Source organism: Phaethon aethereus (assembly GCF_964289735.1).
Source record: "Phaethon aethereus genome assembly, chromosome: 21".
NCBI lineage: Eukaryota > Metazoa > Chordata > Aves > Phaethontiformes > Phaethontidae > Phaethon > Phaethon aethereus.
Genome location: NC_138597.1, coordinates 1,430,864 through 1,441,493, shown reverse-complemented (window position 1 = coordinate 1,441,493; position 10,630 = coordinate 1,430,864). Strand labels below are relative to the sequence as shown.

The 10,630-nt window shown below is 58.8% G+C and overlaps 1 protein-coding gene across 1 annotated transcript; it reads right to left on the bottom strand.

Annotated features, from left to right (window-relative positions):
• Positions 1 to 531: 531 nt before the first annotated feature.
• ECE1 (endothelin converting enzyme 1) lies at positions 532 to 9,704 on the bottom strand (the record flags this gene model as incomplete). The annotated part of the gene is made up of 17 exons (XM_082009377.1): positions 532 to 2,116; positions 2,387 to 2,482; positions 2,574 to 2,764; positions 2,845 to 2,912; positions 3,041 to 3,151; positions 3,360 to 3,463; positions 3,866 to 3,943; positions 4,062 to 4,160; positions 4,419 to 4,529; positions 4,759 to 4,873; positions 4,955 to 5,097; positions 5,639 to 5,830; positions 5,919 to 6,131; positions 6,435 to 6,559; positions 7,907 to 8,119; positions 8,507 to 8,648; positions 9,618 to 9,704. 17 exons carry the CDS (start codon positions 9,702 to 9,704, stop codon positions 1,940 to 1,942), a joined length of 2,265 nt encoding a protein of 754 aa, XP_081865503.1. The 3' UTR covers positions 532 to 1,939.
• Between the last annotated feature and the right edge of the window lie 926 nt (positions 9,705 to 10,630).

The window sequence follows — 10,630 nt, the reverse complement described above, 5'->3', positions numbered from 1 at the left end:
CCAGCACATCGCTTGTTTTATGGCCATCAGCCCTCCCAGGTGCTGGGGTGAGGCTCGACGGGGAGCTTGCAACCCGGGTCCTGCCTTGCAGTTTTTGGGCAAGCCTGACGAAGCCGCGGAGCATCCGCTCGGGAGCGAACGTTGGCCTGCGTTACTGAGCTGGCAGCACCCAGCCGGCATCGCAGAGCTATAAATAAGGCCACTTGGAGAGCAACCTGTGCAGGGCCCATCCCGCTGGATCCGAGCACAGCCCAGCCAGCCAAAAACTCACCCAGGAGGAAGGAAAAGCATCCGGGAAAGACCTCCCTGCCGGGGAGATGTGTGGGGCCGTGCCATGGAGGTGGAAAGCAAACAACCACCCGCAGCGAGAGTGAGGTTTTTGGGCACAAAAGCCTGGCTTTAGCCTCCGAGAGAGGCGGCAGATGCCAAGCACAGGCTGGAAGAAGCCTCCTCGGCTCAGTTTCGTCAGCACAGGATGGTCTTATGGGTATGGACGGGGAGAAAAATGCAGACAAAGAGATGCAAAACTTCCCCGCTATTGGAAAAAACAAGTCGTGAGCAGCTCCAGACCCAGTAAAAAGTATTTATTTCAGTTACGATAAGCCCCACGCATAGGGTGAAAAAATAGTTACAAAAAAATCCCCCCCTGTCCCTCCTTTTACATATAAATATTAAAAATCCCTCTACATCTTTGCTTTCTGTCTAGAGCAAGAAGGTGCCCTATGAGACAACACACAGCACCTGAGCTACCATCAGTGGTTTCCTCTCAGAACTGCAAAAGGAGTATTAAAAAACACCCTTAAAAAAGCCTCTCGCCCCCATCCCGTCCAGATCTCACACCAGTGCCAAACCGGCTGCGGAGGGATAGAGGTTTGGGGCCACACGGTGATTTCGGGGCTTGCAGTTTCCCGGGCATAGAGGCCGGGCACGGCGGCGAGCGAAGCAGCGGCAGGAACTGCCTGCGCTTGTCCAGGGAAGCTTTGGGACGGGAAATTGTGTCTGACCTCGCTTCAGAGGGGACAGGAAGGGAGAACGGGGTGCTTCATCCACACCGTCACCACCTTGGTTACGTCTTTGGCACATCAACTTTTCCCTTTGCACTCGGACATTAAAGCTAATCCCAGGAGCCGCAGCATCCTGGCAGAGCCTTTCTGCAACCCGCAGCATCCTCCAGCCCCATCCCCAGGCCCGCTGTCCCCAATTTCCCCATCAGCATCCTCCGAGGACTGTCCTTCCCGGAGAAACCCGGGATCTGGGGCCAGCTGGTTGCATCCGCAGCCCAGGCAGCCCCATCCAGCTTCCCTGGCCAAGGGACTGTCACTACAGGGTGCTGCACCTACAGCTGCACTGAGTAAAAAAAATTAATAAATATACTAATCTTTGACTAAAAAAAAAAAAAGGCTTTAAAATGCATTTTCCCTGAAAATTTCCAGTGTATTCCACAATGCATGAAAAAAAATATATATATTTCTCCCCCAAAAAATATATCTTAAAATATTTTCCATCCTCATGTGCGCATCTTTGGAGAGAGGAAGGTACGTCGGGTGTATTTAGACATGCAGCCAAGCCTGCTGGCACCGCAGCGTTCCCTTTATCGCCTCCGAAGAAGCTTTTGCCGGGGCGGCGGGTCAGGCTGGAGCGCTGCGTGTGTAAATACGGGGTAGTGCCCATGGACGCACGTGCCTCGGCACGTGGCCCGGTCGTGGTGAAAAAGAAAAGACCCCCAAAATGAAGTCATTTCACAAACGAGCGAGGGGATGAAGAGTTTTCACAGTGGATCGAACCTCGGATGATACCGGGGACGCGGGGCGCCGCCCCGGCTGAGAGCTGGGCAGTTCGTTGCACAGAGAAGTGGTTTGAGCCTCAAAAGGACCAGGGAAGTTCAGCCATCGGCGGAGGACGAAGCAACCGGCAGCTGGTTCCCTCAGGCGGTCACTCATCACCAGACTTCGCACTTCTTGGGGGGATTCATGGGGGAGCCAACGGGGCAGCTGAAATGCTCCGCAAACTCCCGGGAGTTGGAGACGGTGCCAATGACGCGGAAACGCGAGGGGCTGTGGGGGTCAGTGATGAGTCCTTCGTGCGAGCTCTCCGGCGTGCGAACCGAACACCACACCTGCAAGTAGACGGCAAGAGGCACGAGTGCCGGCGTGCGCAACTGTAGGGCCCGCTCGGCGCCAAATCGGACCTTCCCGCTTGCTTGATGGGCACCAACACAGCTTGAGCTCCAGCTTTGTCTTGTTTTTTAACTGGTACCGCCCCAACCTGCTTCTCCACCTGCTACGTAGCATCTCTGGAGACCTCGGTTTTGCCGTCACACCCTCCCAACACCATCTGGGCATACCTCCACCCCGCAAAAACCTGTGCATCCATCCAAGTGACCTACCTGGGCAAAGCCAACAAAGAAGAGCTGGTGGTTGGTGAGGCCGAGGGTCGGAAGGGTTTCCTCATCCCCGTTCTTTTTCAGCCAGTTTTGATATGCCTGGAGACCAGGGACCACCGCAGGCTCAGGGACAACACCGATCCCACCATGCCGTGCCAGCCACCACATGTCCCCAGCCCCATGGCCTTACCCGGTAGGCAGCCTTGAGGCCCCCGTTGTCGGCGATGTTCTCCCCAAGGGTGTGCTTGCCATTGACGGCCTCACCGTTGACGGTGTAGTTGCCATACTGCTCCACCATGCATGCTGTCTGACGCTTAAAGGCCTCCACCGAGGAGTTCTTCCACCAGGGACGCAGGTTGCCGTCCTTGTCGTATTCCCGGCCTGACAAAAACACAGACGGGTCCTTCGTCACCTCAACGGCCACCCCACCGGCAGCCCACCTCCCTGGCTCTTGGCTGTACCTTGGTCATCAAAGGCATGTGTCAATTCATGGCCTACCACCACGCCGATCCCACCAAAATTCAGCGACCTGCAGGAGGGTGATGCTGAGATTTAGAGAGCAGCCACTGCTCCCTGCAGCCATGAAATGTGGCCTCAAATTTTGGGACAGGAGAAAATTTGGGAATCCTGCCTTCCCCATTTTGCCTAGGCTCTTACTTGGGAGACGCACGGGTGTAAAAAGGGGCCTGGAGGATGCCAGCGGGGAAGACAATCTCGTTCTTGGTGGGAGAGTAGTATGCATTGACCGTCGGAGGCGTCATGCTCCACCTGCGGGGACACGGACACGACCAACGTGGCAGCACAAACCCATCGCCAATGTTTGCTCTGACACCATCTGCTCATCATGGTGCAAAGCTCGTCGGCCCAAATTCTAACTCCTCAAAACCAGCATGGTCTGGTGGACACCAAACTGCAGCGCTCCAGATACTGTGGTATTCCCGCTGAGCGCAACGGGGAAGTGGAGCGGAGGACTTACTGGTCCCGGTTTGGCGGTTTCCGGAGCTGGTCAGCAGTGACCCGGGCTGAGAAGTTGTAAAACTGCATGACGTTTTCGAAGTAGAGGTCAGAGACGGCCTCGTACTGCAAAAGAGCAAGGCGTGAGCGGCGTGCGGTGATGGCCCAGCCCCACGCCTCCTCCGTGGTCACGTTTGAGCCTCCGGAGCTGGCAGGCAGCTGAGTTACAGCCGCTCTTGTTTCTCCTTCTCTCCAACGTCTGTTGAGTCTCGGGAGGGCAATGAATCACTGTTACGGAAACCAGCTCCTCCTCATCCCGGGCAGGGATCCCAAGAGCCCCAGCCACCCCAGAACTGTCCCGCAGGTCTCTGGGAAGTCGCCAGAGAAGGGCCAAGGACACCGGTGAGACCCTTCTGGAGGAAACCTAGGGCTCAAGGCTGCCCCGAGGCCATGGCAATTGGCACATGCCCTGCACATGCTAGCAGAGGGGGGAATAGGAGACCCAAGAGATGTATCTGACCAACTCACATCATTAAAGACTTTATCCAGCTCCTTGGGGTCCATGATGAACTTGGGGTAGCCAATCATGTTGTAGATGGCATCTGCCTGGGGGATGACAAGGACCAAAGTGCTTTTGGTCCCAGAGGTGGAAGGATGGGCTCGCCCAGCTCCACCACCCTCCACCATCACGCTCTCCTCCCCAGCGCTGCTGCCAGTGCCTCACCTTCTCCTTGGCTGATTTCCTCGTCTCTTCGTCCATCCACTGCAGGGTCTCCAGGCTTTCCTCGAAGGCCGTTTTAATCTCCGCGATCATTTCCTCTGCCTAGACAAAACAATGCGGTGCAGCGTCAGCCCGGAGAGCCGGCTTCCCACCCTGGAGAGTTCAAGGACCCTTTGTGCCGGTGGGGAGGAAGAGGCCAGGATGCCGAGATGGCACGTGGACCGGTGAAAACCACGGTGAATGGAGATGCATGGTGAACAAAATAAAGTGGACAGAGAAACATCGGCTGTCCCAACGGTTCCACCATCGCGGTGGCATTCCCAGCACTGGGACTCGCACGCTGGTCGCTCGGGGACGTACCACCTGCTTGCTGTCCTCGGCGAAGGTGGCCTTGACGAACATGGCCCCCAGGGCGAAGCCCAGGTTGTTGTCCGTGTCGCTGATGCAAAATTTCCAACGCGGGAGGCAGGTCTGCATGGGACAAGAGGTGGTCATCACCAGTGGCATGCCAGAGCCCCCACCTTCCCACCCCATTCCCCTGCTGGGACATGGGGGTCCACATCCATCTCCTGCCCTGGTGCTGTGACCCCAAAACCTGCCCCACATCTCTCTTTTTTGGATGCAACATGATGGGGACTTGGCTTAAAAAGCTGTCACCATTTTATTAGTGATTTGGGGGCATCAGGGGCTCCCCCCTCACCTTCTTAGTCCCATACATCACTTCCATGAATTTTTCCTCGGCATCCTGGAAGCGCTGGTCGAGGAAGGGACTGGTTTTCCGCACCAGGTTCCAGATCATGTAGTTGTTGAGGAGGCTGCGGTGAGAGGCGGTGAGCGGGCAGCAGGACGTGCCTGCCCACCCCAGGCACCCCTCTGCGCGGGCTGGGGGCTCTCACCATTTGTCCGTGGCCAGGATGAGGTCGGAGACCTGCTCCAGGTACTCCTTGGCGTAGACCACGACGGGCTCCGACTCGTTGAGCTCCACGGGGTAGAAGACGGTGGCAAGGAAGGGCATCCAGTCCACAGCCGGCGCCAGCTCCTGCAAGAGCCATGCTGCTGCTATGGATCCAAAAACCATCGGAGGGAGGTGGCAGCCGCCTCCCAAGCTGGAAGGTGCCGCATCACCTCCTGTTTGAGGGATTCAGCTGATTTTGCAGAGGCCAGTTCCCATAACAGCAGCATCCTCCAAAGGTCGGAGGGGAGTAAACAATTTCCTCCCGCAGAGGAAAAGAAAGTGGGGCGGGTGTCAAAAATGTTGACACAAACCATTAGGGCCCCTTTGGGGACAAGGGGAGGTGACTGGGCTGACATCGGCAGCTGGACTGCAGGCAGCAGTGCCAGGAGGGCGTTAGTGCCGCGGCAGGACGGCTGCCGGCCCCGGGGGTGGTCCGGAGGCTGGGAGGAGCAGGTCAGGGTGGGATTTCCCCAAGGAGGACACAGGCCAAGCTATTGCACAAGAGCATCCCAGGCGGTGTCAGCTGGCATTGGGCTTCCTCGGAGGAGCTGCGTCACCTCCACCCATCCGCCCCGCTTTTCCCAAACCACATCGGAGTGGGCAGGCTTGCCAACTCCATCTCTACCTTTAGGTCTCCAGCCGTCATTTTATGGTAGATGACCTCCTCATCCCGGTGCTTCTCCTGTGGGATGGTGATGTTGGCCAACGCCGTCTCGAAGTCCAAGATCTGCTGCATCTGCTGCCGCGTCAACTCCTCATCGGTGCCGCCCAGGAACATCCCCAGCTGCACCATGTAGTTCAGGTACCCGGCGAGCACCTACATGGTAGGATGGGGGGAGATGAGCATGGTGGGTGCCACCCGCGTCACCTCCCCAGCAAAGCCAAACTTCCCCAGACACCTTCACCTTCTCATTCTCTGTCTTGTTCAGGTAGTAATCCCGCGACGGCAGGCCTAACCCCGACTGATCCACCTGGATGACGTTGCTGTTAGAGTTTTTGGAGTCGGCGCTGACGTAGACGGAGAAGAAGGGCGAGGTGCGGTAATGCGCCGTCACCTCCCGCAACGTCGCGTTGAAGTTGTCACCAGCCCATGGACCCGTGATGTTCCAGCCGCCCAGCTGGGGACAGACAGCAACCGGCTTTCGGGTAAGGAATAACCACCTGGAATTGCTTAAGTATCCCCCCAATACCCATCCTGGGGGGAAACATCTTGCAATAGGGCTACAAAGCCCAGGAGATGCAAGACCCACCTATAAATCCTATAAATGCTGGCCTCTCTCTGCCCGCCTGCCCTGGGGGATGCTCTGCCCCAGGAAGCACCGGGATTAGGGTCTGGAAGGTGCTGGAGCTGCCCATAAATGAGCTTTTTTCCCCCCATTTTGCAGAGAGAAGACCTTTTTTCCTCAAGGAAGGGGACAAACCTTTTGGATGAGCTCCACGAGCGGGGCGGCACGCAGCTCCTCGATCTTGCTCTCGTTCATGCACGCTTGGTAATAACGCTGCGCCTTGCGCTCCGCCTCGCTTGACACGTTGGCCGTCGTGTTTTCTGTGGGAGGTACCCAGGGGGGCTCGCAGGGTGTCCCCGGGGACGGGCAGCCGTCCCCCTGCGGGGGCTGCCAATGCACACCGTAGCTCCCACCCTTCCACCGGAGAAATATTCAGCCCCGTTTTGGGCAAAGCCAGGCTCCAAAAAGGCGCCGGAGGATTGCCCCGCCAGTCGTGTCCGTGCCCCCAAGAGCATCCCACGGTCCCCAGCCCTTCCTGGTCTCCTGCCCCCATCTCCTCTCCCACCCGCAGCGACTGCTCCAGCTCTTTGGAGCAGAAAGATAAAGAAAGGAAAAACAAAAAGCATTTTTCTAGCAGCCCTGCTGTTCCCAGCATCATCCAGCCTCCTGTGCTGCCCTTGCCCCCGTGCTGGTGCTCCCTAGCCCTCTATTATTTATTCCTGCAAGAAGGAACAATAAACCCATTTTTCTCCTCTGCCTCCAAAACCATCCTTTTATTTCCGCCCCCCCCTCTCAAATTCTGCTTCCCCAGAGGGTTTTTTATTATTATTATTTTCCTCATGACACAGCTTGCACCTTTGGCTTCCCAGCTGTGTGGTTTTATTAACTAAAGGTCCCTTGGCTCCAAGGAATTCAAGGAAATGCCAAGCGCGACTGCTTGGCTGGAGGCCTGGTCCCTTCTCCCAGTAAAACCAGCACCAGATTTCTTTGGGAAGAGCCAGGGACGAAGCCATTCCCGCGCCGCCCCCCTTCTCCCAAAAGACAACACTCTTCCCAAACCTTCTCTTTTCAGATAATCAGCCCCGGCGCAGTGGAAAGTGCTGATAAGGAGCCAGTTGTTTGCTCAAAGCTTGAACAAACCATCCCCGCCGGTTGCTCGGATAAGCCACCACGCTTTGGTGTTCGCACGCAGAGGCTGAGCCCAGGACCCTCCCTCCGCTGGGGAAGTTTTGGCCCCCCAAAAGGGCCGGATTGGCTTCCAGCCCCCCAAAAAGCTGCTTGCAAAGGCTGGAAGCTGTAGCGGGAGGAAAAAACCCATGTCCTTGGGTTGATACTGGCGTGCTGCAGCCTCTGGGTGCAGCCTGGGGTGCAAATCCTGAATTTCAGACCTCCTGGGAATGCAGCCACGGGGTTTGGAGAGCCAAGGCCAGGACCCTTCCCCTACTCGGCACCAAAGAGCTGCAACACCACAGTCAAAAATCCCAGGGGTATCCAGGAGAGCAAACACAGCCCAGATCTGCTTCCCAATGTCCTCACAGTGCGCACGTCACTGATTCGACGCTGGGATTTAAATCCACCCTTACATCCCCATGGGCATGTTTTCGGCATCCCCCGGATATAACGGGGCTCCTCGGCACCGCGGGGTCCCGCCGCCCCGCTGTACTCACCCAGCAGATGCTTCATGATGGCCTGGTTGTGCTCCCAGAGGTTGTTGAAGGTGCCCCAGCGCGAGTGGCCGTCGGGGAGGGGATTGGCCTTGATCCAGCCCCCGCAGGCGTAGCCAAAAAAGTCCTCGCAGGGATTTACCGCCCGGTCCAGCGAGCTGAGGATGGAGCTGGTGACGGAGATGCAGGCTTCCGACAGACACACGGCGGGCGGCCCTGGGGGTGGGAAGTGACGGGTTCAGCTCTTCCACCACGGCACGGTGAGCCGCACCGGGGAGCGTCCTGCCCCACAACGAAGGATGTGGGCCAATATCCCATCTGGTGCCTGAGCATCCCACCCCGTACCTTAACATCCTGCTGCAGGGCAAGCGATACGGACCAGCGTCCCGTCCCATGCCCGAGCATCCCCTCCCAGGGTGAGGGACGCAGGCAAGCATCCCATCCCACGCCCGAGCATCCTGCCCACTGCCCGAGCTTCCTATCCCGTGCCTGAGCATCCTGCCCCACGGCAAGGGATGCAGGGGAGCATCCCGTCCCAGGGAACCCCCCAGCAACCTGCCCCGCTCAAGGGAGCGGGGATCCCCGCGCTGTGCGAGGACTTACGGGCTCTGTACTGGAAGATGAGGCCCAGCAGACACGCCGCCAGCACGGCGGCCAGCACCCCCACCAGCACCACGAGCTGCTTCTCGGCGCGCGTCCGCTCAGCCCAGCACCCCGGGCTGCTCCTCGAGCCGCGGAAGTTCACCTGTGGGAAAAGCAGCGCAGTTTCCCCACCGGCGGAAAAACCCACCGACACGTCCCCCATTTTGCTTCCTACAGCTCACGGCGCAAATTTGGTCCCCGGCGAAGGATCCGGCGTGGTTCAGGCTGGGAAAGGCGGCAGCTGCCTTCCAGAAACCAGCCAGGAAGGGCGGCACAATGGCAGGAAAGGGAGCGGGACGAGCGTTTCGGCAGGCTCACCTGCTACCCCATGCCACCCCAAACCCCTCCTCAAGCATAGCCACAGCCCCCCAGGTGGTCCCCGTGCCCACCGCGGTGTGGCACAGGGTGGGGGCCGCGGCGGGAAGTACTGTAACAGGATACTCCTGCTCAGCCAAAAAACATCCCCAGGAAACATCCCGATGCAATGGCAAGCGGAGGTGGCCCTACCGGGGAAAGCAAAAATGCAGCGGAGCCCTGATTTTTGGGGAGGAAAACACCATTCTGGGCAGAGACCGATGGGGCTGGGAGTGGGACCAGCACCAAGAGCATCGCTCCGACCCCAAATCTTTCCCGGCGAGGCTGGACGCTGGCAGCCGTGGCGGGTTTGTTTGGTTTTTTTTCTTGCCACCCGTGGCCCTTAAGCCGCTTTCCGGCTGCTCAGGGAGGAATTAACCTAATCCCCTTTTGTGTGGGGACAAAGCTCCCACCGCCACGATAATTGCTCAACCCGGCCACACCAGGAAGGGGTTCAGTCCGTGGAAAAACTGGGTGCTGGGGTGTTGCAAAGCACCGAGCCAGGATGCGGCCCCGCAGGCTCCCCTGTCGCCGGCTCCCGGTGCCGGGAGAGGAGCAAAGGGCAGCGGCTCTGGGAGCCAACGCAGCTCTGCCCACGCCGGACTTTGCCCCATGGGAAGGCTGGCCCCGCGTGGAAAACTCTCTTGCAACCCCACCCTGCTGCTTGCCAGGACCTAAAACCCCCCTGTTTTCCCCCAAAACACACGTGAAGCCCTACCTGGAAGCCGTTGGGGTACCCATCGCCTTCGCCGATGGAGTCCAGGGGGTCTTCGTCATCCAGCGTCGCCCGCTTGTAGGTCGACATCTGCACGGCGAGATCAGCAAACGGAGGTGCTCAGTGGCTCAGGGTTGAGGAAGAGGAGGAGGAAGGAGGGCGAGGAAGGAATACGCACCCTCTAAAGCCGCCTCCTCCTCCGGGGAGCTAAATCCCGAATGGCTCCGGGGCAGTAAAGCGCTAAACAAACGCCGGAGGAAGGTTATGGAAAGCAACGAAGCCGGAGCCAAAAGCTGAGCGAAGCCCGAACCCGCCTTGCTTTCCCCCGGGGCCGGGTTGTGCAACCTCCCCTTCAGCCTGGAATAGAGCCGGATCCTCCTCCGCCGGCTCCCGGCCTCAAGCGGGGTGAGGGACCCCCCGCTGTGCCGGGGCCCCCCCGGTGTGCCGGGGACCTAAGAAAGGCTGGTAGCAGAGAAAATAGCTTTTCAGCCCGAAACTACCGGCTCGCTCGCGCTCCACGCCCCATCTGCGAACCGTGTGCACCCCGAAACACCCCGTGGGGTCCCTCCAAGCACCCAAAGGCGACGGTACCGTGAATTTAGGCAGCCGACGGGCTCTCTCCTGGCTCCCCGGACCCCCGGGTGTTATCGTGTGCCGGTGCCCAGCTCTTATCTCACCCCCCCAGCAGAAAAACAAGGGGAAACCTCACGGGTTGGCAGCCGGCCCTTATCGTGCTGCTGCCGCCGCCGTTTCCTTCCCCCCTGGCACGGCCCTACCACCCAGCCAGATTGTCTCCCACCAGGGAAAAACAACCCTCCACCAAGGAGGTGAGCACCCCAAAATCCGCCCTCACCCCTGCCACCGATGGGCCGAGCAGCACCGGTCACATCCCTTTGCCCCCGATGCAACACAGGGCAGGGATTTGCTCCCATCCAAATGTCCCCATCCCGCTGCCATCGTCCCTGAAGGGACACCAAGTTCATCCGAACCCGGCACAGCTGTGCCTCAGTTTCCCC